The sequence below is a fragment of the Delphinapterus leucas genome, chromosome 8 (genome assembly GCF_059928025.1).
Source record: "Delphinapterus leucas isolate spDelLeu-1000000601 "Yukka" chromosome 8, BTC_Dleu_Yukka2, whole genome shotgun sequence".
Lineage (NCBI taxonomy): Eukaryota > Metazoa > Chordata > Mammalia > Artiodactyla > Monodontidae > Delphinapterus > Delphinapterus leucas.
The window spans coordinates 3,446,053-3,473,935 of NC_143136.1; the positions used below are offsets into that span (position 1 = coordinate 3,446,053).

At 48.0% G+C, this 27,883-nt stretch overlaps 1 protein-coding gene across 15 annotated transcripts in view; it reads right to left on the bottom strand.

Annotated features, from left to right (window-relative positions):
- The window catches only part of LRRFIP1 (LRR binding FLII interacting protein 1), a 94,158-nt gene that overhangs the window by 48,909 nt on the left and 17,366 nt on the right, over positions 1-27,883 (bottom strand). For 8 of the 15 annotated variants that reach the window (XM_089916163.1, XM_089916158.1, XM_089916160.1 and 5 more), the window contains exons 2-4: positions 18,045-18,131; positions 6,674-6,718; positions 6,005-6,055 (exon numbers count right to left, since the gene is read on the bottom strand). In XM_089916163.1, coding sequence (XP_089772289.1) covers positions 6,005-6,055; positions 6,674-6,718; positions 18,045-18,131 — 183 coding nt within the window. Of the gene's footprint in view, positions 1-2,790; positions 2,830-6,004; positions 6,056-6,673; positions 6,719-18,044; positions 18,132-27,883 lie in introns of all 15 variants that reach the window. The other 7 variants (XM_022568088.3, XM_089916157.1, XM_089916159.1 and 4 more) reach the window with 3 other exon arrangements.

Consider the following 27,883-nt stretch of genomic DNA (forward strand, 5'->3'; position numbering starts at 1 on the left):
CTCATTCATCTATAAGGAAATTTCCGCTGATTCAAGATAAGAGCTGCCAAGTGTCAGGGACATAACCAGCTCCTGAGACAGAAAAAGGAGGAGCAGTCCCCACAACTGCTAAAAATGGAAGGAGATGTCAGGGGATCATGGACCTGAGTCCAGATTCCAAGTAGAAGCTTTGTCATATGACTTTAGGCAAGTTAATTTAATCCACTGGAACCTCTCTACCTCCTTGGCTGTGAAAACGTGCATGGTAATAAATACTTTACAAGGCCATTGTGAGGATTAAAGCTGATTAGAATGAGTGCCCAGATCAGTGCTGTCTGTATGGGCAAGTGCTTGGTACCGAGGAAGGACAGGATACGTTTCCTTGTTAAAAGTTCGGGGGAGGGGAGGCGGTTCAGCACATATTATGCAGCTGTGACGTTGATGAAGAATAAATATATGGATTTCCGGGCAGATTATAAATCCAGATTCATGAAACCCTGACTATAAAACTGTGTACTTACTTGTGTTACAATTCAAAAGCAAGTCTATTCGAAGTTTCTAAATGAAAAAGAGTATGTAGAAATCCTTCAAAATTAAAATTTAAAACTATGAGTATATTAAAACATTTCTGAAATAAATTTGCTAGTAAAAAAACCTTTGGAGATTGGCAGGAATTTTTATTCAGTCTAATTTCCTTTTTTTCTCTCTCGAGAGAAATAATCTTGCATGTCAAGGACTCGTATATCTCAGACCTCAGTCTTATTCCTTTGATATCTGTTTAGAAGCTAGTTTCTGGAAAAAATTAATATTGAAGGCTAACGTCAATCAATTTTAGATGATTCTTCCCTTGCTAATAAATAAGGAAGAAAAATGTATTACATATATAAAGCCTCTGGCTTTCCACTGTTGCTTATAAAATACATACTGCTGTAGATGGATTTCTCCTTTTTGATCTTCTCATTCTCTCATTCAGCCTGCAGCGTAAAGCAGAGGGTGGGTGAAGGTTGGGAGAGCAAAGGCCCTCCTTCAGTTGTCCCTTTCTCTTCTGGCCTTCCATGAAAATGCAGGAAAAACCCTTCTTTTGAAGGCTTTGTGGAACCACACTTTTCTGTTGTAATGAAACTCTGTCATAGAGAACGCATCCCTACAACGTACTCCCAAATGTGTAGACCTCACCAACAACATCTCTGTAGTGAGAAGTACTGTGACCTTCTTAAATAACACACCAACTTTCTCCTCTTCCATAGTTTTTCTGTGTTGAATTCAGATGGGTGGAGCTGTTTTTAGTGGCATAAGAGGGTAATAAGGAGAGTTGAAAGTTAACTGTAACAACATTAGAATAAAAAGTTCACAGAAGGCATATGTCACCTTCATCTTAAGTCAGGTCTCGGATGTTCACCCAGCTCTGTTTTACAGAATTGTTTTTCAACACTCCTCAGACCACCTGCATCCTGGTCACGGGGCGTGCTTCCCATCCCAGGACATCGGAATACCCGGAGGCCCGGGAACATGCATTTTCACAAGTTCCCCAGGTGAATCTTACATATAGTAACACTGAGAAGCACTGCTCCAAGACAGAACAAAATAAAGACATTCACCAATCAGCATTTTCTAAAAGAGGCTAGGTCAGATATAAGAATAAATGTCCCATCAAAACCAATTATTCTAATTAGTCAGAATGCTAACGGCTCCATGCAGTGCCGTCAAAGCATAACCAACTTCATGCGTGACCATGCAAAACGCAACTGTTATTATTTTCATGAACAGTTTTAGGTATTCTTCTACTGAGTCAAAAGACAGAGCACCTTCAAGGGCATTAGAGATGGGAAACAAAATAAGAAAGGCAAAATCACAGCTTTGAAGTGCAATCCTTGATGCACTCAATTTAGTTTGAAAGGGGAGAACAGCGGCCTCACCGGGAGACTCCGGGGACAAGTGTGCTGTGCCCGATGTACGGTCCTGTTAAGTATCATCTTAAGGGTAAAAATATATTTTAAAAACCGGAGTTTGCTAGATATTTTTTCAATGCAGTGGAATGAATGAAGCACAAAATCCTTTTGGAAAAAGTCCTTCAAGTGAAGAAGTGTATAATCTGCTATAATAATTTCAGTGCTGAGTCACTTTAATGTTGAGTGCGATTAATGCTGGTGAGATTACATTTTTCTTCCTTTTAGTGTAATTTAAGTTTACAGGTTTTCAGAAAGCATAAGGCGTACAAACTCTTCTAGATGTAAGGATGTAAGGAGGGAAATTCTGAATTTAAATCTAAAGGCTTCGTTTTAGTTACTGGATTTGGGGTCTTTCTCAAAGGGCACTTTCTGGCCAAAGAGCCATCTGGGACATTTAACTTGAAAGGATACAGATTAGAAAATAATCAATTTTTCATTAGATAAAATGACTTTAAATTCAATCTTTTAAAGGAAATGTAGAGGCTTGGGAATTCTTGATCTGATTTGAGTTCCCTGAAGAAGACACCATCTTTCCCATCTGGTGTCTGCAGCTGCTACCCCAAAGCCTGGCAGACAGCGGTGCTCACAGGCCGCCGGGTGCGGGAGATGGTCAAGCACCCATACCTGGGTTCCAGACCCACCCATGAGGGTCAGAGCTGTACCCAGGAGGCTCTGGGAAGAAGAGAGCTCACTGTGGTGTGTGCACCTGCCCTCCGGCTCTCAGTCCCCAGGTAAGAACAGGTGCGTGGCATGTGTGTCTTTTAAAACAAAGGTGTACAAACGCTCATGAGATTAGTGGAAACGCCACAGATTATTATCTCCCACGCAACACTATTAGGATCAGGCCACATGTTCATCTCACCCAAGCGTAGGGACCCCCGTACTCCAAGTCAGGCTGCGACTGTCAGAGGTGGGATGGAAGAGAAAAACAACACAAAAGAGTTGCCCAAAATCAATTAAAAAGCTACCGAAGGCATAACAGAAACATAAAACAAAAAACAGGCAATCTCGAAAATCTTAATGAAATTCAACTATTTTCATGACTTCTAGGGTCTCGTATGTATTTACAAACGCAATTACATTAGCATTACCATAAAATCCATTAGCATGAAATGAAACTTCCATGGCAGCTGTTGCCCTAATTCATGGAATCTGAAGCAGTCTGAGCAATCCTTTCTCCTCCTCTACCTGAAGCATTCTATTTATATTAGGCAAAAGGTCAACAGATGTGTCACTCTCAATTTTTAAGTAGAGAAAATTAAGTACTTATGATATCTAAATCTAGGTTTTCTGAGAATGTCCATACAAACGCTAGAAAAAAAAATTTCTTCCGTTTTTAAGGGTTTATCATCACTGTCAGTGGAGTGAAGAAGGCCTGTATTTTGAGAAAGTCAAGAGATAAAAGATAGGGTCTTTGGGCTTCCCTGGTGGCGCAGTGGTTGAGAGTCCGCCTGCCGGTGCAGGGGACGCGGGTTCTTCCCCCGGTCCGGGAGGATCCCACATGCCGCGGAGCGGCTGGGCCCGTGAGCCATGGCCGCTGAGCCTGCGCGTCCGGAGCCTGTGCTCCGCAACGGGAGAGGCCACAGCAGTGAGAGGCCCGCGTACCGCAAAAAAAAAAAAAAAAAAAAAAAGATAGGGTCTTTGAACTTTGCAAACGAAAGATTTCCAAATATTAAAATATGAAAAACAGCAGAAACTGGCCCTACGCATTGATGGCCTGAGATGAGCCCCCCTGGCGGGGGAGGCGCAGTGGGGAACCCTGCCCGCCCACCAACCAGGAGAGGCCACTTCCGGGCCCCCGAGGGGCTTTGGGATTGATGCTGTCACAGCACCCTGGCCCTGAGCAGGCCCCCTCGCTGCTCTGGGCTTGTTCTGTGTCTGTAAAAATTAGAAGGTTTGACTCTTATCCCCAGGATCCAAGTTCTCAAGGTCTGTGATTTTTAACGAGAGTTGTTTCTTTAGATCAAGTGCGTCACGGGAAAGAGCAGGGGAGCACGCCACCCGGCTAGCGACGAAAACCCATCCACTGCTGACTTTCCACCTTCCCCCCGTCTCTTACTTAGCACCCTAATTGTGGGGCTCCTCCATAAACTTTTATATCCTAAAACAAATAGGCTTGTATCTTGGCAAAGAATGGTGTCCGGCACAGAAATTTAGCTCATTTCTGGTTAGAATCGTTGAAAATGAAATAAATGCTATAAACACCCAAACAACCACTAATGATACAATAGTTTTAAGCTCTTTGGGATCGGCTCTGAGAATCTTGAGAAAGTGACAGATTATTTTCCCAGAAAAATGCAAGTACAAACAAAATCTTGAATACAATTTCAAGGAGGATCGCAGATGGAAAATGCTGTTTTGAAAGAGAGTTTGGGGTCTTTCTCCAGTCTCTCTCCTATTCTCTCTTGAGCCCCAAACAGTCAGGTTTTGCCCTCACTATTTCCATCAAAAGTGCCCTTGTCAAGCCCACCAACGTCTTGGCCAATGGTCATGTGAGTCCTGTGCTCACATGATCACGCCCCTTCTCCTTGAAAAGGTATCTTCTTCACTTGGTTTCAAGGACCCGACCTTCTCCTGCACCTGCTGGACTGCTGTAATTTCCGACCCTTGTCTACAGATTCTGCAAACCGAGTTTTGCATTGATAATGTTTAGGTTACATACATCTTACTTCCTCTTGCGTGAATCATGTCAGAGGGTATGTGAGGAAGTTACAGCTACATGGCTAAGGAGAAAGTTTCAAATAGCAAGGAAGCTCTTTAACTGACTTCACCTTTGAACCGTAACTTTCCAGCAAAACCATGATGGATATGCCTTGGGCAGCTTCAGGCCAATGACAGTTGTTAACAGCAAAGCAACAGTGTACGGCCATCCTTCGGTACCTGCGGGGGGGTGGTCCCAGGACCCCCCAGATACCAGAATCTGCAGATGCTCAAGTCCCTTATATAACACGGCGCAGAATTTGCCTACGACCTACGCACACCCTCCTGTGCGCATTCAGTCATCTCTAGATTACCTGTAATACCTAATACAATGTAAATGCTACATGAATAGTTGTAAACACAATGTAAAATGCTATGTAAATAGTTGCCAGTTCAAGTTTTGCTGTATGGAACTTTCTGGAATTTTTCCCTCCGAATACTTTTAATCCGTGATTGGTTGAATCATGCAGAACCTTGGGTATATGGAAGGCTGACTGTATCACCTTTATAGTTTATTGTTATAAACAGCTAAATTAAATGTACATTTGGTGCGCATGTAAGAAGGCTAGGAGTTACATCATGATTTAATCGCCACGGTGATTGAAAACAAGGCTTCTGCCCCATACAGTCCTTCCGTTAAAATGGAGTGGCTGCGTTGAGACCGAATTATTACCAGCAGAGAGATGCAGCTTTAATCCAGGGGTAAATTACACTGACACGCTCAGATTAATTCACTGACTTAAAGGACTAAGCAAAACACGTTTTTCTCTACTTCACTTCCCAAAGCATGCCTTGTTTTCAAGTATAACTATGAAGATTTTTGGAATGTTTAAGGAAAAATGTGTATCTGTGTTTATCAACCATCAGGCTGTCAGTGATGAAGAGATTTCATTATAGTTGATGAAAGGAAAGGCTCCTGAAGCCCCAGGCTGGACAGATTCAATGTGCCCTGGTGTTCCACCCGCAGCCTACAGCAGCTTTCAAGGAGCTATGGGAAGCATCACTGAATAATAAGCTCCTTTAACTTGTAGTTACTTTAACTGAGATTCCAATTTGCTGGGGAGCTTGTGCACTTCCATTAGGACAGAACGAGCCTTCGTGCTCCCCTTCACCACGCTAGCAATGAGGCAACTTACTCTAAATGGGGCAGTTTTGTGATGTGGACCAACATGAAGAAAGGAGGACTTCCACTCTGGGGAGAAAGACACAACAAAACTGCTTACGCTTATCACTAATCTCTCTACATCACAAGGAGACATCCCACCATTGAACAGAGGCTACAGGGATAATGAACAAGAACTTTGAACGCAGGGATGGAAGGGCCAGGAGCGTGGACACAGACTGTACCATGCAAACTCAACCATCTGGTTACTGACCCTCAGACTTCCGCGGCTACCCGCTGACACGCGATCATCTTCATCAGACGCCTAGTAAAAAGAAAGGATGAAAACAACCATGAGGCGATGATGTAACGGACACAGAGAAACCAGTGGCCAGCTCTGAGGGAAGCGGCTGACCCGACACATGGCAGGGGGGCAGATCAGGCCCCTCTGAAAATCTCAGTGCACGTGAGCCTGGGTTTTCGCCAAAAGGGCTTTGTTTGTGCACCTCTGCTTAACAGAAGACTGTTTCTGGATAACACGACTTTAATTGCACTACAGCGATGCTGTTCACTTCGCTGGTAACCTACAAACATGTAGCTTAATGCCCATTACTCTGCAAATTATTCATGGGTATTCAATAGCGAAAAAAGCACTAAAACTGTCATGAAACTCAGAAAATTTTCAAACCCTCACTCTCGCCTCACCAAAGTCAGGTCACAATGCTAAAAGCTGAGTTCACAGTCTTTGTTTAGGTAACAGTATCAGTGTTAGTTAATTTCTTTCATAAGTATCATTAAGATATAGATATAGATACAGATCTATAGATAGGTGTATATACATATAGATAGATGGATAGAGAGACAATTTATGTATTTCAGCCATTAAAACTGCAAATCAGACTTGAGTCAAAACGCCGAGGTAATGAACAAACACAGTACTAACCGACGTGTTTCTTCTGGATCTACGGGAGTAGCGCTCACTGTCTTCCTACCAAAGCAACGGAGGAAACAGCAGAGAGAGGTTAGGGCAGACACAGGCGAAGGCTTAGATACTCCGTAATACAGTATTTCTGATACAAATGTCAAACAAACATTTTCTTTGCTTTTGCTTAAAGGCTTCAATTAAACCACTGGGGGAAAATGTTTTCTTCTAAAAGTGGGTGGGGGGGGCTTAAGCACACAAAGAATCGGCATATTTCATTTTGGCTTTAAAAGCAAGTGCGTGTTGGGTGAAAAGCAGGGTCTTAATTTTTTCCGAATCGAATGTGGTCCATTTAAATCAGCCTACTTTTCTTCTTACATTCAAAACCTTACTCACTTCTCTTCAGGAATCGGAAGAGAAATCATTTTCCTAAGAGATCCAGTACGGATGCCGCCCTATCTACTATATTTTGTGCATTCCAAGGTGCTCCATTTTGCACTTGGACGTCTCTGAAGTTGGCGCATATCTTATCATCAAAGTTGCTCACGATTATAATTAGCAACTTTTTTTTTTCTTTCTCAGTGGTATATAAAACACTGACACATCTTTTAACTGTGTCTTACGATTTGATAAACATACACCTGCCTGTGCCAAATAAACTTAGAATGATGGTTTACACATAACAGAGGCTGAAGTTAATAATTTTTTAAATAGAGGAACTGTGTGCTCTTTATATTTCATCAACTGTTTTCTTTTATATTATACACAGATCTCTAAATGTTAGGTAATTTTATACTCCCTTAGATTATTTTATGTGTAAGGGACATCTAATAGGACAGTTCCATACTGGTCAGGTTCTCAAATGCTATAGGTATGGGATGATGTCCATGAGGCCAGTCAGCAAGGTGACAAGGACAGGAAGAGGTGGGGAGCACTCAGGTGGATGAATTCATGACAGGAGGCATGAAGCCGTGCTCCCTCGGGACCAGTGGACAGCTCTTGGAATACCCCCTCTTCTAGAACCTCCCGCCAGGGGGCAAGATCTCCCCCTGGGAGGGTCGTAAGGACAGGGGTATCGTGAGGGGCGGGCCAGCTTTTAACCGACTAAGGAGGACAGCCAAGTCGTGCCAGGAAACAGGGTGAGAAGGTAAAGGAATTTTCTCACCAGAGGACAGTGGTTTCTCAGGCACAGCAGGTGAGGTTGCGGGGGGGGGGGTTCCCAGCAGCGAAGTATAGAGGTCAGAATGGGGTGACCGGCAACTAGAGCTGGCTGGACCGGATGCTTGTGGGAAGGTTCTCGCGCCAGGGCCACATGCCCAGCCTGAGTGTCCCCAGTGGGGAGTCCACTGCAGAGGAGATCGGGGTCATGGTCGGGGTGGAGACCCTCACAAACGCTGGCCTGGAAGCTCCAGGAGTCAGCTGCTACTGAACAGGCCTGACACCAGCCCTGGCCAGGGGACCTTCTAACCAGGCTTCACGTGGGATGTAAACAACCAGGCCAGATGCAAGCATGCCCAGCAGGAAATCACTCAGTATCAAATTAGGGTGCAACAGGGATCTAGCCATGTAATTAAACTGTGGAAGAATCCAATTACAAACCATTTACGCTTTTAAAAATCAGATTCAAGGCCTACCATCCATTGCTCGATGTCGCCCCACTTTGTATCCAGCCCATAATATTTCTACAGACAGAAGGGAAAGAAAATTAGGCAAGAAGTGCAACGGTAATCGCATAGGACACTGTTCTGACATGCATTTCCAAACTGTTGCCAAGCCTCAGGGTCAAGGTAGCATGCCAAGGCAGAGCAGGGAAGCACATGGTCAGGCTCTGACCCCCACGCAGCCTGTGAGCCTGTGAAGACAGAGCCTCCCGACCCGCTCCCTCGGGGAAGACAAGAGAGCCCAGGGCGAAGCAGTCCTGGGGCGAGGGGGTGGCCTCCGTAGAGACCAGTTATTCAAACTGAGCCCAGCAGCTTTCAAGCCCCTCTGTAAAGCTGTCCATGCCTTCGGAGCAGGTGTACTGCAGGAATAAAGCACGATTTAAGAGAAGCCAAAGCCATTCCCGTGTTGCTACAACAGGAACGAGAACACCAGAGGAAAGGGGGAGAAATGGTGTGCTGCCCCTAGATTTCTGGTACACTTGCTCCAGCTATCTGATAGCCATGCTAAATTTAGGCCCTCGAGAATTTCTGGGCTTTGGACGTCTTTATAACATGCCACTGATGGCAAGATGACCAAGCAGGCTGTTGCAGAAGAGGTCTCGGCCCAGGGAAGAAAAGTTCTGCTTGGTGTTTTCTTTAGCCAACACCTCCATGGTTTCAGCTTGCCTGTCTAAACCGCAATGGCCCAAGTTAGAAACAGAAAAGCAGATTCAGGGTGGCTACTACTGTTACTAAATACAGCAATTCCAAATTCAGGTGGGAACACAGGTAGACTCTCAAGTAATGGGGCTTTGCTGGCCTCCTCACTTTTCCCTCAATTTCTAATAAGAAAGGCAAGAAACAACCATCCAAACCTCCCTATTGTATGACACAGATGGGATTTTCCTCTTACACGTGAAAAGCTTATCATCAGAAGAAAAAAACTGGATGCTAGAGTACACGGCAATTTTTGAAATTGTTTTACAATGACCAAAACAGGCTGCTGCTATGTTTGGTTCAGTTTCCATTTATTTTGATGGGCGGCCAGATTTAAAACATATATATGGCTCTTCGATGGCCTTGCCCCTTTCTCCTAGAGGTGGCAGCAAGCAGAAAACTGGAAGAAGAAAATCAGGAGGGAGAATTTAACAGTGCTTTAAAAAGTCAAACAATACAGAACCTTAATATCCGGAGCACATAAGCCAGATCTTTTTCTGTAAGTTCCTTTCCTTAGACTATAAATCGAGAAAGGAAATAAACGTAAACACTTCCTAAAGTCACGTTTTAACATCAGTTTAAGTGAAATGCAACGGCTTAAAGCTATTCTGCGTTCAATTCATGTTAGCCCCACTCTCATTGTCAAATTCCAGCTATGAAAATTTGATGCCATCAACCCTCCTTTATCTCACGGCTTAACCGCAAAGACAGAAAGAAAATGTGGTTTTTAAAAAGGAGGGGGCCTACAGAAATTGACAAAAAGTAAATTCCAAAAGAAGTCTGTGTTATCCGATTTTCTATTTCCATATTTCCCTTTTTGGCCAATTCTATACCCATATCAAATACTGCCTTCTACCTATCGCTCTTTTTAGGACAAAAATAAGAATCAGTATTTAAAGTCTTTCATCGAGTCCACAGGTGGCCTAATAAACAGCTGCTGTAACTCTTCAGCTGCATCTCCACGCCATTCCATGGAGGGAGGACACCCCTGCCAACAGTTAAGTGCGGTTAACGAGTAGTCCTGGTGTTAGCTGGCAGTAACAGCACAGCAAACTCTAGAAAGTGTACGATACTGCACATGTAAACTGCTATGATTAGCCAGCGAGTCATGCAGAAGGAAGCAAAAGCCAGACGAATGCAGAAGTGCTCGACTTTCAGAAACAGCTTTGATTCCGCAGGAGAGAAACCGTGATGGATGCAGCTGATGGGCTGGAACAGAGCCTTACTGCTTCCTTTTCCGTTTCCTGAGTCTCAGTGACAAGGAGAGCCTTCCCTTCCCTTGGACACATCTTTATGATAAAAATGTGTATCTGTTTTCCCATGGAGGGCTTCCTGTGCTCCCTCTAGCTGTACTTTGTATACAAATGACCATTCTGACAAAGTTCTAAGGGTGTATCCCTGGTGAGTTGGTAAAAGGAAAATAATCTCGATGCAGCACCAGATGGGAATGAATCAAAGTGGAAATGACCAGATAGGAGTCCCTTGCCTAGGTTTTAGGCAGTTATGTCCTGCTCTGTCAGATACTGTGATGGTTCCCAGCCTTGTCTTTTTGTTTGTTTTTGTTTTTTTTCGCGGTACGCGGGCCTCTCACTGCTGTGGCCTCTCCCGTTGCGCAGCACAGGCTCCGGACGTGCAGGCCCAGCGGCCATGGCTCACGGGCCCAGCCGCTCCGCGGCATGTGCGATCCTCCCGGACCGGGGCACGAACCCGTGTCCCCTGCACCGGCAGGCGGACTCTCAACCACTGCGCCATCAGGGAAGCCCCCAGCCTTGTCTTTTACCTATGAAATTCTTACCTAGATTCTCTGTGTACGGGTTGGAACTCTAGCTTCAATACACATTTCCAAGTGGACCCTGCAAAAACTAACGAAGTCCAAATAGATTCTGGCACCTACTTAACTGGTTTCTCAACACTCTGGGGGACAGTAGTTATGCAGAGTGAGGGGGGCAGGAAGGAAAGGCAATTTGGAACTGTAGCTGGTAAAGGAATCCAAAAACAGAATTTTAAATTTACTGATATAGGGTCGGCATGTTCTACCCTATGAAATTAAGTCACCTTGTTTTGATTTTCTTAGTTGCTCTCAAAGACAAATATAGTCCTTCTTTATCTATGAACTAAATAAATTTGTAAACACGAAGGTATTACAGGTGTCGTAAGTAACAACAATTCATTTTTGGGAAAGGCTCACTGTAAACACTTTCTATAAGTTCTCAGGGAACCGCTTACTCCTTCCCTCGTTATTGCTGGATCAGCAGTCACTGACTTGGTTGTTTTCCTCTTCATTTTCTGTGTCTGGCCTGCTCAGTGCATTTATTTCTAAACCTCAGCTGCTTTTACAAAATACTAGGAAACAGAGAATATTGGAGATAGAAGGCAGGTGTGTTTTAAGCTGTTGGATTTTACTGTTATAGCACCATTTTCTTTTTTTACTCAGATTTTAAATCAGTATGTAATAATCTCCTCATGTATGGTAATATGCCTTGATAGCTTAAACCCTTTCTAATAAAATTATATGAGAGGATAAACTTTCTTTTTAAATATCTGATTTCAAAAGGTTTTCCAAACTCTGAGGTGTGATTTTTATTTTGTCTTAGAGTTAATTTTTCTTCTTCAACGATTTTCTAATTTCTTGAGAAAAGGGAGATGGGAAAAGCTTTCAGTACACAGAAATGTGTGCTGACGGCTGCTTTGCGTGTGGGCTGAAGTGGGGACCTAAGCATTCTTGTTCAAACCGATTCATAAATAAAGCAGTAAAAGAAGCAGTAAGAACATCGATGAGTTTTCAATCAAAGGTGTTATTTCTGAAAGGTGACCAGGTCCTTGGCAAGGGAAAAAGAGTACATGCAAATTAGAAAATAAAGATGGAAGAGCCTACCTTTTGAACCTGATAGATCTATAGAGGAGGGCAAAAGAAATTGGGAAAGAAATATAAAATCCAGTTACAGAAGTATAAACATCAGAAAGAAAGGTTCTGTAAGTACCTAGGAATATGAATAAAAGCCATATTGGAAAAAAGGTGAAAACTGGTGAAATATGAATGAAAAAAACCTCTTGAAGTCTCACTGAAATAATCAGTAATTTCATAACAGATTTTACATTCTATTTCAGATATATTGGTGAAACACAGGCATGTCCACACAAGTCTACAAGAATCCTGCTACTATTCTAATGCAGAAGTTTGTATAACCTGTTACCGTTAATGGGAAAAAGAACTTCATCTTCGATTTAAAATTTCTTTTCACCGTGATCAAAGTTTAACAAAAAAGTACAGAAATTTAATTGGAAAGTCAACTGGTCAAATTCACAAAGAGTGAAGAAAGAGGCTTTCACATTCGGATTCATGCAGAATACGTGGAAAATTCAACAGATACAAACAGAATACCAGGAAAATTCCAGCCAAGTGGAGTGATCACTGGAATATAACTGAAAATAATTTGAAAAGCTTATTATCATACCTTGACATATTAGTTTGCTCTAGAGCTTCCTCCTAATTTTGTAGTAATCTCCAGGTAAGACTGAGATGTCTGCTCCACCCATCCGTTCATTCATTCATTCAACAAAACTTTGACTGAGTCAGGCATTGTCCAAGGCACTGCCACAACTACAAGGCTTGAGACTCGGTGCTTCTAGGCCTACGTGGGTGAGCACAGATCAATATACTCAACACTAGGACTACTGAACATTGTTCCTCCAACAGAAATGCTTACCAGGTCAGTAGCAACAAGAGATGCACTCTGACCATCATGAGATCACCTGGGCCTCATACCACCATTTTTTTTCCCATTAGTGTAGGTTCTCGAACAAAGTAAAAGGTTCACTCAGATTTCCCAAAGAATATCTACATATTCTCCCTAATAAATCCATTAAAAAGGAGCTCATAATCCTTTGAAACAGCCCCCAAGCACAGCTAACGTAGTCGGTTCTCACCATCCGCACGGGTGAAAAGAACCATTCTGGGGGGTGCGGTGGGCGGCTAGGAGGGCTGGGGTGCCTGGGCCATCTGGATAGATCTGCAGCCGGCTCGAGGCCCCCATGTCCTCAGGGTCTGCTGGGGCTTGTCGACAGGTCTACACTCCTCCAGCACTGATGACACTTCTCACCTCTCCTCTGTGCGCACACTCATGCTGGCCTTGGAGGGTCCCAGGCACTAGTGTGGCTTCAACCACGACCCATCTCTGACACCCCCCAGTGGTGCTGCCAGCTTCCTGCTCTCCTGAGCCCCCAGCGACGGTCACTGCTCTCCAGGCATTCACAGCCTACGTCTGCCTGCAGCCGAGCTGACCTCCTTGTTAAGGAAAGCCTTGGTCCTGCTCAGAAGCACCTGTGCAGAGGTAGGGTGGCTCGCCGGCCGGTGCAAACAGGGATTGTGTTTCTCAATTTTTACACCAAAATATCAACCCTACTAGTTAAACGCGGGTCTTCCAAAGCATATTCATTTCCACTTAATCAACAACTTAAAACGCCAGTGCCTGGGCTATCAGATTGTATAACCTCAGATTGTGGTGCTATTTCTAATAATAGGCCCGGAGATGTGATATGCAGAGGGGAGACCGAGGGGTGTTGTCTGTACACCATCCTCAGTCCTAAAAGCGCGTCCCCAAACCTGCAAGCTTGTCTGTCTCCTCTCTCTAGATGTGCACGCGAACGCCCATGCGCACCCAAGGGCCCACTCGTGCCCACTCCCCCAGCCCGGGACACGGGTCACGTCAAGAATCAGCTAGACGAACAGCTGCTGCTCCCGTGTTCTCGGTAACACTCAGTGGACACAAAGGTCCTTTCTGTGTTTATATGACGAGCCCTGAACCAGCACCAAGGAAAAAACTTGTTTTTCAAGGTGCACGTCTGCTTGCAAAACGCTAAGGACTACGTGGATCTTCCCCCGCCTTGGTGGCGAGTGGCAGCATGCCCTCTGCCAAGGTTAATCCCAAGGGTAACACACTGACGCCGCCCTTTGTTTTCGCTGTTGGTTATACACTTGATCTGGAGGCAGAGGATGTAATGGGAAGACTCCAAGCTTTGCAGCTTTTCCAGGTCCAGATCTGAATCCTGGCCAGCCACTCGCTCAGCTTCTGGGAAAACCGTCTAATTAAGGTCCGTCTTCCTCGCCCGTCAATAAAACCCGGACAGACCCCTCTCCAGACTGTGGCAGCACCCAGTCCCGGCACCGCCACACGCCAGGGGCTCCAGGAGGTCCCTGCCAGGCCCCCCGCCCCACCCCAGATCGCTCTCTGACTACGAATAAAACATATGCGTATTTTATTTTAAACCTTTCAAATCCCTTTTTTGAGGAAGCAGACATACGCTTTAAATGGCAATGCGCTCCTGTCCCAAGCACACTGAATTTATGATAGCAAAACTGTCCTTTGTATGAGTCAGTGCTCCTGGGCTCACACATCGATACAAACCACCGGGCAGAGCCGGGGCCCTCTCTCCATCCTCCAGGCCTCCGCCATCTGACTCTCATCACCCACGAGGCCTTCTTGCCTGTCCTGGCTTTCCCCACCTGCAGCTTCTTCATTCAGCATCTGGACTCACCCACCGTGCTGCCTGGAGTTACTTTCTCCGCTTCCTGCCTGACTGATACGGGCCCCCCACCCAGGGTGTCATTCTGCACCCAGATACTTCACAGTGTGGGGCTGAGCCATCAGGCACACGGCCTGATCCTGAGAAAGGTCCCTGGAAACGTGTTCCCACATCTGAAAGCATCTCCGCGGTGGCTGAATGCTGAGGGCACCCAATTAGCAAACTGTTTTTGTGCGAGACCTTCCACGGAACTTGAATCACGACAAAACATTTTCATCCCTGTGAACCACCCAAGTGTCTTTACCGCAAGAATAAAGAATTTCAATGCAAACTATTATACAGAGAATGGATAAACAACAAGGAACTACATTCAATATCCTGTGATAAACCATAAGGGAAAAGAATGTGGAAAATGTTTGTGTGTGTAACCAAATCCCTCTGCTGTACAGCAAAAACTAACACAACACTGTAAATAAACTATACTTCAATAAAATAAATTAAAAAAAAAGAATTTCAAGATTCTAATGCCATCTACTAACCAACGACACTGTGTGTCTGACCGAGTGAGGCAAACTATGGCCTTTTTAATCGGATTTCCCAGGTTTTAATCAAATTTTCTCTGCAAAGCCCGAGGTCCTTAGCAGGCACCAGACACCCCAGGGCAGGCCACGGTGCACAGGAGCTGGGCTTGAATCTCAGCTCCTGCCAGGCCAGGATACTTCAGTCCCTGTCCTGAGAGCACAGTGGGGCTCCCAGGGCCTGTGGTGAGGCTGCTGTGAGGGGCAGGGCTGTGCCTGGCGTGGCAGGCGGCGGGGGGACCCTCCACACGATCACCCCCTCCCCCCACCGACATCCAATGCCCATTTAATGATACCAAGATTAAATGGCCCTGACTTAGTTTCCCATCTTTGGGTAGCAACTGCAGTTTTGCGACTTGAAATACTGCAACTGAAGTGCAGGAGTTCAGCAGCAGATCACTCTGCAGAATTAAATGCAATGGGAGGGGACTTTCTTTGACTCCAAGGGGGAAAAGGGTGCTTTGCTTTGAAAGGAGGCCCTTCAAATAAATGGTTTCTTACTTAGCCGAATTCCTCTTAACTTTCATTTTCTAAATCAAGAACTTCTGCCAAAGAACTCTGTAACAGGCTGCTTTTGTTATCAACTATATATTTAATTCAATTCTGCCCATAATTAAGGCTAGAATATATTATAATTTGGAAGATAGATATGTATGTATATACTATGCAATTCATTTTGGACTTGAGTTTGTAGAAATTTTACCTTTGTGAGAGTAACTTTCTCTCACTTGTGAGACAAATGATAAAATGATTATCATTGATAACACCACCAAGAAAACCAAAGGCAGGCCCCCTGACAGGTTCAAGGTCATCTTTCCCGAGTCCAGTGGTCCAGCTCCAACAACAGAGCGGAGGGGACAGCCACAGGCCACCAGAAACACTACCAGGCGGCCACTCAGTCAAATGTGGCAAAACCTGGAGGGGCAACAATGTATTTTGAAAAATTCTTCTTACAGCTCTTTTAAGGCCTTAATATGAAAAAGACTGGGGGGTGGAGGGGAAGCAGGGGAAGCAGATGAACGAATGAGCCTCTGCTGGCGCTGGAGAATGCAGCCTCACCTCGCAAACTGTGATGAAGCCACTGCATTAACCCCCGAGCTTCCCTGCCAGTTGGCTTCCAAAGCAGAGGGGAGGGGCTGGCAGTGTCCTACACATGGGGGCTTTGCAAGTAGCTACTGAATGGACAGGAATATTCTAAACAGACATTGATGCCAGGCAGTTTGAAAAATCAATTTGCTATTTAAAATCTCTAACTTAGGGAGTTCCCTGGCGGTCCACTGCTGGGGCCCGGGTTTGATCCCTGGTCAGGGAACCGACATCTCGCAAGCCACACGGCTCGGCTCAATCAATCAACCAATCAATCAATCAAATCTCTAACTTAAAAACCAGTCCAGGCTAAGAGAACTATTCCATTAGGTGGCCTCCAACGAGGAGTCTTTATGTCAGAGTCTGGTGCCCGGCTGTTGGCTGCTGTCAGGGTGATTCCTAAAAGCCCAGGTGACACTGTCTCAGACAGGTTAAGTGACAAAGGTCTACAAAACAGCAACACCTGTCCGTTTTCTCCACCTTCCAGTCCAAATACTTCTCCCCATAGAAGTATTTCTTCTTCACATCCCCAAGTGATGCCTAAAATACGGTCGAGGTGTGGCTACCCCTCTGCTCGGGCCACTTCCCAACATCACTGCCGGCGTGTTGTGTGGCCTTTCTCTCAGGGACATGTCCCCTCCATCCCCATCACTCCGGGGCCCCCGCCCTCCTGTCATCAGGACCCAGGTATGACTCTCCTAACTAACCCCCTGGGCTTGAGTTTCTAGTAACCTTCAACAGATTCTTGGAGCCACGTGGGAGAGGTTTCCTCCTCAAGTTCAAGCCTGGCCACGCCCCTCGCCCCGAGTACACACGTCCACGCGGAGTGGCAAACCCCGCAGGGAACAACAGTGAGCACCTTGCCTCTACAGGGAACGTGACCTTGGGGACCTGGCAGAAACTGCAGTGGTTTTAGGAGAAACTGGAAATCCAGACTTTTATCTGAAACCTCACAAGTTTTAAGACACCGGTTCGACTTTGAAAATTTGGCTACCTGAACCAAACCAGACTCTGAGTACGAAAATCATCCCTGGGGAAAGCAGCTGGCCGCCTCTCCAACACAATACATTCAAATCTTCAAACAAGCAGAGCCGCCGGTGGGCCTGGCACGGCTGCTCCCCAGACCCCGCGAGGCCGAGGCCCACGGGAGAAGGCGGAGACCGTGGAGAGGGACTCGCTCGTTCGCTGCGTGGGCTTCAAGGTCACAGGGAAGCCCACCCCTTGAACTGCGAGTGAAAGAGCCCTCACGCTGCCCACGTGGCTTCTGGCTGCGGCTCAAGGTGGTGAACGAAAGTAGCAAACAGCATTAACAGGTGTGTAAACACATTACTGTCCACCTTCCCAGGAGGGCAGTTTCTATCCTGGTTATTTCATCCAGTGTGTATTCTGTTCTCTGTATCACACATGGGCTTCAGGCCTCATGAAACCTATGAAAAAGTGTAAAAACCACAGGGGAAGCATTTTAAACGAGACTGCTTAGCCGAAATAAATAATAACCTGTTCTGCTTTCACATGTTAATTCAGAGGACGGGCATCCTAGCTCAACAGCTAGAACCTCAAGTCCGCAGCCAGCACCTCTTGGCTCCTGGCCAGAAGGCTGGGCCGGGGAGATCCACGTGGGCACGTGCTCTGTGCGCAGGCTCGTCCCAGGATCCGACAGGTTGAGTGTCCAGGATGGGCCATCTGGCATCTGTATGCTATGCCATGCCCTGGCCTGACCTTGAACCAAAGTCACAGGCACGGGTGCCTTCAAACCGAGAGCAACAGCAGAGGGGCAGGTGCCCCCGTGCGGCCCGCTCTGCCTGGAAGGAACCCTCCCGCGAGAACCGATGAGGAGCCCCGCGTTACCTCTTTCTGCTGTCGCTCCAGCTCCTTCATCCTGATCTCTCGGGCCTCTGCTCGTGCCGCGCGCTTTGCCGCCAGCCTGGCCTCCGCCTGCAACACACCGGAGATGGCATTAGGAGACAGACCAGCGGCTCCTGTCCAGGACACGGTTAACCATGATGCTCTTGTTCAGAGGTTAATAAACAGTAACACAGACTTGTAAGCGTTAAAAGGGTCCAGGAATCACAGTCACCATAGTTACAGTAGTCACGATTGCTCCCTTTTATTGACCCCTTACTAAATGCCAATGGGTGCTATTCTGAGGGCTTCGTGTATATTATGCCATGGACTCCTCGTAACAGCCCTATTGGGGAGATGGTGTTACCACACCCAGTTAATAGATAAGGGAACTAGGGCACAGAGAGGGTAGGGCGCCCACGGTCACACAGCCCATAAGTGGCAGGGCTGGGCGGTCTGCCTTCCTCTGGAGCGATGACAGATGAGTGCACGGAGCAAAGCACTAGAGCTGGACAAGACCCCAGGTCACTGGCTGAACCCCTCCCTTTACAGACCAGGGAGCAGAGGCCCGGAGACGCCACCAGACCTGTCCAAGGTCACAGGGCTGAGACTCTGCCCCTGCTTTCCAGAACTCCTGGCCAGTCACCCCTCACTACTCCCCACTGGCCCCCAGCTGCCCCTTCAGCACCTGAGACCTGGGAAGCCCATCTTTTCTCAAGCAAGACATCTTCCACCAGAGCAGCGTGGTTCCAGCTGTTACATTAAACAAAATCTGGCTCCATTTAACTACCTGTCAACTTGCAGCGGATTTGCCCTATTCTACTCAAGAGCATCTAAGACGCCTGACCAGGACCAACCAACGTCGTCGGACCTGGCACCTGAGCCCCGTTTCTCATTCTACAAATCTCGAGCTTATTCATTATCGCAGGTGATACGACGGCCCAGTGAGGTGAACGGTGCAAGGGGACCAGGATCCAGGTTTTCTGGTGTCAAACAGATCCATCCTTTTTCCACTTAATTTTTTATGGGAATACACTTGTGATTCTTCCAACAGTTCTGACAGCTTTCGCTGTTCCCTAGGTCACCTTAAAACGGGGCCTTTGGAGACGGCCACGTGCTTCTGATGTGGTCATTGGGGCCAGCAAGCAGTGAGGTGGTCCAAATGTCCTGTTGTCCAGTTTCTTCCCAAAGGCCAGGCACCCTGTACCGCAGGCTCCCACCAGGACCGTGGCGCCTCATGTCAAGGACGTCCCTCGCCCTCACCCCACAATTATATTACACAGAACTACAAATTCGTCTTCTAAGTTCTAATCTAAGTTGAAAATTGACCACAGCTGATCTGTCAAAGATTAGCTAGCTAATGTCCTCATAAGGAATTTATTCTATAACCCTCTTCGTTCATGCGGTTTCTTTTTTTTTTTCTTTTTTGCGGTACGCGGGCCTCTCACCACCGCGGCCTCTGCCGCCGCAGAGCACAGGCTCCGGATGTGCAGGCCCAGCGGCCATGGCTCACGGGCCCAGCCGCTCCGCGGCATGTGGGATCCTCCTGGACCGGGGCACGAACCCGTGTCCCCCGCATCGGCAGGCGGACTCCCAACCACTGCGCCACCAGGGAAGCCCCATGTGGTTTCCTTACCAACCCAAGCCCAGGTCCTTCAAATCAAGGATGTCAAAAATCACAACTGCATCAGAACTTTAATACCTCATTGCCATTTTCAATTTTCTAAACCATGTTACATTGTGTGATGAGCCACTCGCTCAGGGTCTATAAAAAGATCCAGCCAAAACGGAGGGGAGAGGAGGGGAGGGGAGGGGAAGGTTTGATAGACTGACATCTGGGTACCCTGACTACCTATAGCCTCATCAACGGGCCAGCAAGAGGTCTGCGTCCACGCTGAGCGCAGCTGCCTCTCCAGCCCTTCCTGGGCTCCCTGGCTGTTGGCCCAGGTTCTAAGCCGGTGTGGACCAGGCAGCCACAGCCCATCAGCTTGGGGAGGGGGCAGTGAGGAACAGCGAGGGGATTTAGGAAAAGAGAAGGGAGGGCATGGAGGAAGAAGAGGCGGGTGGAGGAGTGAGAACGTGAGAAAGAGGCTGGAAGCAGGAGGGGCTGCCAGAGGGGGACAGGGGAGAGAGGCGTGTGGCAGGCAGGATTCTAGGATGGTCTCCGAGATTCCCGTCACTGCTGTACATGTTCTACATTCTCCTCTCCCCTTGAGTGTGGCCAGAACGGTGAGTATGACAGATGTCACTCCTGTGACTGCGTTACATTATACTGCAAAGAGAAATGCACTAGTAATGAAGGTCCCTCGTCAGCTGACTTTGAGTTCATCAAAACAGAGCTCCAGGGTGGGCCTGACCACATCAGGTGAGCCCTGGAAAAGTGGGCCTGGAGGTCAGACAGACTCCTGCCGGCCTCGCAGAAGCAAGCTGCCACGTGCGAGAGGGCCTGTGAGGGGTCACACAACAAAGAATGAGAGCGGCCCAGCTGACAGCCAGCAGGAAAATGGGACCTCAGTCCCGCAACAGCAGGACGTGAATGCCACCAACAACCACGTGAGCTGGGAACAGGACTCTGAGCTCCAGAACGGATGCAGCCTGGCCGAGACCTTGACTGCAGCCTCAGGAGACCCTGAGCAGAGGGACCCAGTAGGCTGTGCCCAAACTCCTGACCCACGGGAACTGTGAGATAAATCAGCGTGTGTTGCTCTAAGCTGCCACATCGGTGGGTATCTGTCCTGCATCAGCAGACGACTGACATGAGGTGGTGAGGTCTGGGATGATTCCTGCTCACACAGCGTCGGTGCCTCTGTGACTAAGGAGCCCGAGCCCCTGCACGCCCACCTCCTCCCCAGCCTGTCCGGCCAGCCCCCTCCTCTGCTCGAACTCCTCTTGGGACCGGAGCAGAGATCCTCGAAGAGACCACCTCTCTGAGCAGGTGGTCCCTGCCACCTGAGACGGCCTCCCCACCAGACTGGCAGGCCTCCAAAATCATGTCCCATCAGACCCCAGCTACTCTGGTGGGCCTCTACCCACCAGCAAAGGGCTCCCGTCATGGCCCACCTCCTCTCTGGTCCTCACGTCTACCCAGCATGTCTGTCCTGTCCATGAGAACAACCCCCGACCTGAGGGACCTGGGCTTGGGTTGACAAAGGGACCACATGAATGAATCAAGTTACAGGACAAGCTCCCTGTGAGGACACGAGCTAGCCAACCCTGAAGACAGATCGATATGGTCAAGCTTCACCTTAGATTAGAATGTGGAAAGGAGATAAATAATTCAGTACAGTTTCAAATGCTTGCAGTCACCGCCATATGAAGCACCTCCAACCCACAGGATTCTTATATGACTCATATGTGGAGAACAAGGCTCTCATAACACAGGAAGTGGTAACAACCATGCTTGCTTCTGGGACTCTGGCTAAAAGCTAACAGATACACAAGCCAACGTCTGAAGGGGCACAAAACCTATGCACAGCCAACTTCATTAGCACAAAACCAGTATCAGCAGAATAACCCCAACACAACTGAGATGCCTAAAAGAAAAACCACACGGAGCTCTGACAACACAATTCACTCTAAAACGCCGACACTGCCAAGAACACAAAACAGCCAGACACAGAGCATCACCCATGATGCTCATTTAAGACAGCATCAGGGGAAATGTTTGATAAGATCAGTCGTTCAATGAACAGAAAGTACAAAATGGCGATGGTCCACCCTGGTGACCTGCAGGCACGAGTTCATTCCCCCCAAAATTTCCAGGGAGGCCCAGCCCTGCCCTCCAGTTGCCAACCATCAACCGAGCAGTTCCAGGGGTCGATGTGCCCCCGGCCAGGGCTTTGGTGATGCAGGACAAATCCGTTGTGGACTGACGCTTTTGTAAAATATAAACTCACACGCTTGAGGTCACAGCCAGGTCACACTGTTTGAGTCTCCAAATGCACACTTTCACTTTCTGTCCCTCGCCTGTAGGGGACTGCAGCTTCCTGGCCACCAGCACTCCAGCCCAGGCCTCGCAGCACTGCCGAGACTGCAGGGGAAGGACTTTCAACGTGCAGTCTGGGGCCCTAGTCTCAGGGGGTGCACACAAAGCTCTCGGGGACCATGTACAAGTGACAAGTGCTACGGTGGGTGAGAAACCGTGCTGGGGCTGCTCTGGAGGAGAACGTAACCCGTCCGGGTGTCGGGAAGGCGTCCTGGAGGACGGGGGCCCGAAGCCAACGCCGAGGGGCAAAGAGGAGAAGGCCAGTCGAGGGGGCGGGCGGCAAGGGGCCAGGACGGGGCGGCGGAGTCCCGAGGGCCCGGCTGCCTGCGCTAGCCTCAGCCCTGCTACCTGGAACCTCATCTTGAAGGAACGCGGAACCACTGATGGGTCTGAAGAAGGCAGAGCACAGCGGGGTCTGACTTTCACTTTAGAAACGTGGCTCTGGCTGAATGTGGGGACCAGGGGCGGGGTGGGGAGGGCGGCATGAGGCCCGGGAAGTACGGAGAGGCTGCTTCTGAGCGGGGTGGGGGCGGGGGGGGGGACGAAGCTGGGCGGAGAGGCGAGAGGGCCCTGGAGGGAACGTCAGGTGCCCAGGGTCCCAAGGAGGCCCACGCGGCCCCAGCAGCCAGCCCGCGCCACGCTGGATGCCACTCACCCAAACCCGAACCCGGGCACATGGTCTGCTGACGCCTCCGGCCTCAGAGGTGGGGCATTTCTCCACCCTGACCCCCTCCCCGCCGCACTCCCAACCTCAAGGGAGACGACAGTGGCCAAAGGATGGGGCCAAGGAGACGGACCTATGGCATTTAGGGCACAAACGATAAACTGCACAGGTCTGTAAAGCAAGGTTTGGGAAATGAGACTTCCCAGGCTCCCCCTCCCCACGCCCGCGATGGCTGTCAGCTGTCGTCCTTCAGCTCCCACTGGAGGTCAAGGTCAGTGAGTCTTCCACTGGCTACTAGCCCCCGGCCTGCTCGCTGTGACCGCACGACGCTGGCAGGGCCGCGCTCCCACCCAGAGCTTGGTGGCCAGGCCGGTCCAGCTGCTCGTCCCTCAGCCCACTGTCCTCGAAAGGGGCTCTGGAACAGGCGTAGCTCCGGACAGCAAATCCTCCTTTTCTGGCCCAAGAGCATCTTTGTTGAGATACACGCTGAGACATTCAAGGATGACGTGATACGACCTCGCTCAGGTGGGGAAAGTGGCCGTAGGCTGGCAGCTGTGGGGCTGGTGGCAGGAAGGGGGGGCCCTTGTGCCCCAGCGGCAGCCTCTGGGGCTTGTGAAAGATGCACAGTCTCCAGCCCCACCCAAGACCCGCTGAGTCAGGGCCTCGGGTGCGGCCAGTCTGGGCTTCAACCTGCCCCCAGGGAGCTGGCTGCTCCCCACAGTGCGACGACCTCTGCTTTCTGTTATCCCATCTCCGCTTGGGTTATGTTTGACGTTTTTCATAATAAATAGCAAACATTTTTTGAAGGAAGGAAGGGGGGGTGGGGGAAGGGAGCAGAGGCTGAAAGGGAAAGAAAGAGAGGGAAGGAAAGAAATGAAGAAGCACCAAGGCCAAGCTCACTGCTGCGAGAAGGTCGCCTGGCGCCATCGCTCAAAACCCTTGCAGTGTTGCCCTCCAGCCCTCACCATCGGGCCCCCCTCCTCGTTCCTGCGCACCTCCAGGATTAGGGAGGAGCTGACCCAGCCGGGCCTCCTCTGACGAGATGCAGGCTCCCTGGCTTTCTCAGGACCGCCCAGTGTTGGTGGGGAACGAACGCCAGAGTCCCAGCCCCCTCACAGGGGACACAGTCCCCCAGGATCCTACCGTCCTGACCTGGCACCTCATAAACAGAGCTTTACAGACATGGGGCTTTCAAGCAAGGCACGCTTTGATGGTGGAGATGGTTGGGAAGAGAAGATTCCTTTTATCACCAAAGTTGGCTCCTAATAATCCTAAAATGCTGAACCCTTGATTCCAAAGTTCCACTTTTACGTTTAATTTTACCAGAGATAAATCAGACAACGCTCTGACACTAAGGTGATATGTATGGTCTGAGAGATGCTAAAAACACACAAAGAAGCACAAGTCCGAGCCCCAGGGCCTCCTAAACAAACGGCTAAAAACAGCCAGGCGCGCCCTGCCAGGGTCTGGGACACCAGCCCTACGGCACCCTGCAGGTCCAGGGGCGGAAGCACGGAGGCCACCGGCCAAGGGCCCGGCCACAGGGGCGCACAGGCTGGTTGAGGAGGTAGACAACCAAAGTGATGCTTCTCTCTGAAATACCCTCTCTCGGCGGCCCAGACCCGGGCTGGGCTGGGGAAAGGCTGGAGGGTTATGTGAAAACGTCACTGGCAAAAACAGGAGTTACTTTGGTGATGGGTCTCTGCACTGGGCCGAGGGCTTGATCAGCTCTAGTTCTAGATCGGACCACAGAGCAGAAGTGGCTTCTACCAGAGCGGGACACAAAAGTCAGCGGATAAACAGACGCACGCCTCTTCTACCAGTGACCCTGACAGGACTCCTGCTTGGAGCACCAGAAACTCCCAGCTGCAATAAAACTGTCATCCAGAGACAACGGCTACTCGTTTCTTCAGGGTCAGGGAACTCAGGGACAGCCCCCTGCTTGGCCTGGGGACTGAACAAAACTAAAAGAGAAGTTATGCACCAGGATGGGAGGAGAAAGCCCTGGGTGAGGCGTGTCCTTCCCTCCGAGCCGGCCCCTGCACAGCTTCCTTCCTCCCTGACCTCCTGTCTGTGCTGGAGGTTTTGTAAGCAGTGGTGGACACTGCCCGAGGGTGCAGCAACCACACACCGCCCCCAGTACCCTGCACCCCAATTCCAGTGACGTCGGGGGCTCTAAAAGCTCTGATAATATCTGTATCCTTTTGTGGCTCCTACCCGTTCAACCCCACATCATGATCTTCGAAAAGCAGAAACGCGATAAACATTGGTGGAACCCAAGTCCTGCCTGTTTGGAGAGGACAGAGGTGCCCAGGACGTAGTCTCAGCAGCTTTCTAAAAAGCCCCACACGACTTCTGGAGCCCCGACTCTGCCTGCATACTTCCTGAGCTTCCAAGCTTTCCTGGGATTCAAGCATGGTGTGGAATTCTATATGCCAAGACCTCTCGCCCCGCAGTCCCAGAAAAAGTTCTTATTCTGTTCTTAAATTCTCCTGGGGTTCCAGAATTCTACATGGACGGGGTTTATGAGCTGTAACTCTAGGACGACTCTTGAGAAATGGGCCTGAGCTGCTTTGTCATTTCCTCCACCTAGGAGAAAGCCCTGGAGCCTGGAAAGGCACCGAGATGATGCTCTGGGAGCCGCTCCCCGTCGGCCCCGCAGAGCCTGGGGAGACTTACTGCTCATTACTGACGTGCGGATCAGTGACCCTAATGCTCTGTGATGGCAGAATTTTCTTCAGGCCACGTGATATGTTACCACTGTAGTTTATAACCTCTTGGGAAAAGTTAAAGGATGTATTTAAGGTTCACTCATGTGAATATAATAGGAATATCATGCAGTTGAAGCCTGCAGTGTGACAAAGAACCGGTTCTGTTTAGACACAAGCAGGGGCCCTCTGTCTCCACGTGTGACTGTTCCTGGGAATGAGGAAGGACTACAGCTCCTGTTGGGCAAGGCTGAAATCTCAGAGTCGCTGGTGAACACACACAGCCCCGTGTTAAAGTGATTTACAACATGCTGCAGACTGCAAAGGAACCATGAGGCTGTGAAACAGAATCCCTTTCCTGACTTGCCTTTTTTTTTTCCTTTTTTTCTTGAAGTAGAACTGAGTTACAATGTTGTGTTAGTTTCAGGTATACAGCAAAGTGATTCAGTTATTTTTTTCATATCATATTCTATTATAGGTTATTACAAGATATTAAATATAATACCCTGTGCTGTAAGATATACCCTTGTTGCTTATCTATCTTATATACAGTAGTTAGTATCTGTTAATCCCAAACTCCTCATTTGTTCTCCCTCCCTCCCTTTCCCTTTTGGTAACCGTAAGTTTGCTTTTTAAGTCTGTGAGTCTGTTTCTGTTTTGTACATAGATTCATTTGTATTATTATTAGATTCCACATATAAGTGACATCATATGGTATTTGTCTTTCTCTGTCTGACTTCACTAAGTATGACAGTATCTAGGTCCCTCCATGTTGCTGCAAATGGCATTATTTCATTCTTTTTTTATGGCTGAGTAATATTCCATTGTGTATATACACCACCTCTTCTATCCATTCCTCTGTCCACGGACATTTAGGTTGCTTCATATCTTGGCTACTGTAAATAGCGATCCTATGAACAGTGGGGTGCATGTATCTTTCTGAATTAGAGTTTTTGTCTTTTCTGGATATATGCCCAGGAGTGGGATTGCTGGATCATATGACAACTCTATTTTTGGTTTTTTGGGTTTTTTTTGTTTATTTTCAGTACGCAGGCCTCTCACTGTTGTGGCCTCTCCCTATTTTTGGTTTTTAAAGGAACCTTCATAGTGGCTGCACCAACTTACATCCCCACCGGCAGTGCAGGAGGGCTCCCCTTTCTCCACACCCCCTCCAGCATTTACTATTTGTAGACTTCTTAATGATGGCAGTTCTGGCTGGTGTGAGGTGATACCCCATAGTGCTTTTAATTTGCATTTCTCTAATAATTAGCAATGTTGAGCATCTTTTCACATGCCTGTTGGCCATCTGTATGTCTTCTTTGAAGAAATGTCTATTTAGGTCTTCTGTCCATAGTTTGGTTGGGTTGTTTGTTTTATTGAGTTGTATGAGCTCTGTGTATATTTTGGATATTAAGCCCTTGTCAGTCGCATCCTTTGCATGTATTTTCTCCCAGTCCGTAGGTTGTCTTTTCCTTTTGTTTATGGTTTCCTTTGCTGTGCAAAAGCTTTTAAGTTTAATTAGTTTCCATTTGTTTATTTTTGCTTTTATTTCTTTTGCCTTGGGAGACTGCTTTTGGGAGCTCTAAGAAAATTTCGCTATAATTTGTCAGAGAATATTTTGCCTATGTTCTCTTCTAGGAGTTTTATGGTGTCATGTCTTATATTTAAGTCTTTAAACCATTTTGAGTTTATTTTTGTATATGGTGTGAGGGAGTGTTCTAATTTCACTGATTTACATGCAGCTGTCCAGTTTTCCCAGCACCACTTGTTGAAGAGACTGTCTTTTCTCCACTGTATATTCTTGCCTCCTCTGTTGTAGATTAATTGACCGTAAGTGTGTGGGTTTATTTATGGGCTCTCTATTCTGTTCCATTGGTCTATATGTTTGTTTTTGTGCCAATATCACGCTGTTCTGATTACTGTCATTTTGTAGTATAGTCTGAAGTCTGGTTAAGGTTATGCCTCCAGCTTTGTTCTTTTTCCTCAGAAGTGCTTTGGCAATTCTGGGCCTTCTTTGATTCCATATAAATTTTAGGATTATTTGTTCTAGTTCTATGGGTGTTGTGTCATGGGTATTTTGATAGGGATTGCATTAAATCTGTAGATTGCTTTGGGTAGTATGACCATTTTAACAATATTAATTCTTCCAGTCCAAGAGCATGGGATATCTTTCCATTTCTTTGAATCATCTTCAGTTTCCTTAATCAACATTTTATAATTTTCAGCAGATAATTTTTTTTTTTTTTTTTTTTCCCGTACGCGGGCCTTTCACTGCTGTAGCCTCTCCTGTCGCGGAGCACAGGCTCCGGACGCGCAGGCTCAGTGGCCATGGCCCACGGGCCCAACCGCTCTGTGGCACGTGGGATCCTCCTGGACCGGGGCACGAACCCACGTCCCCTGCATCGGCAGGCGGACTCTCAACCACTGCGGCACCAGGGAAGCCCCAGCAGATAACTTTTATTATCACCTTGGTTAAGTTTACTCCTAG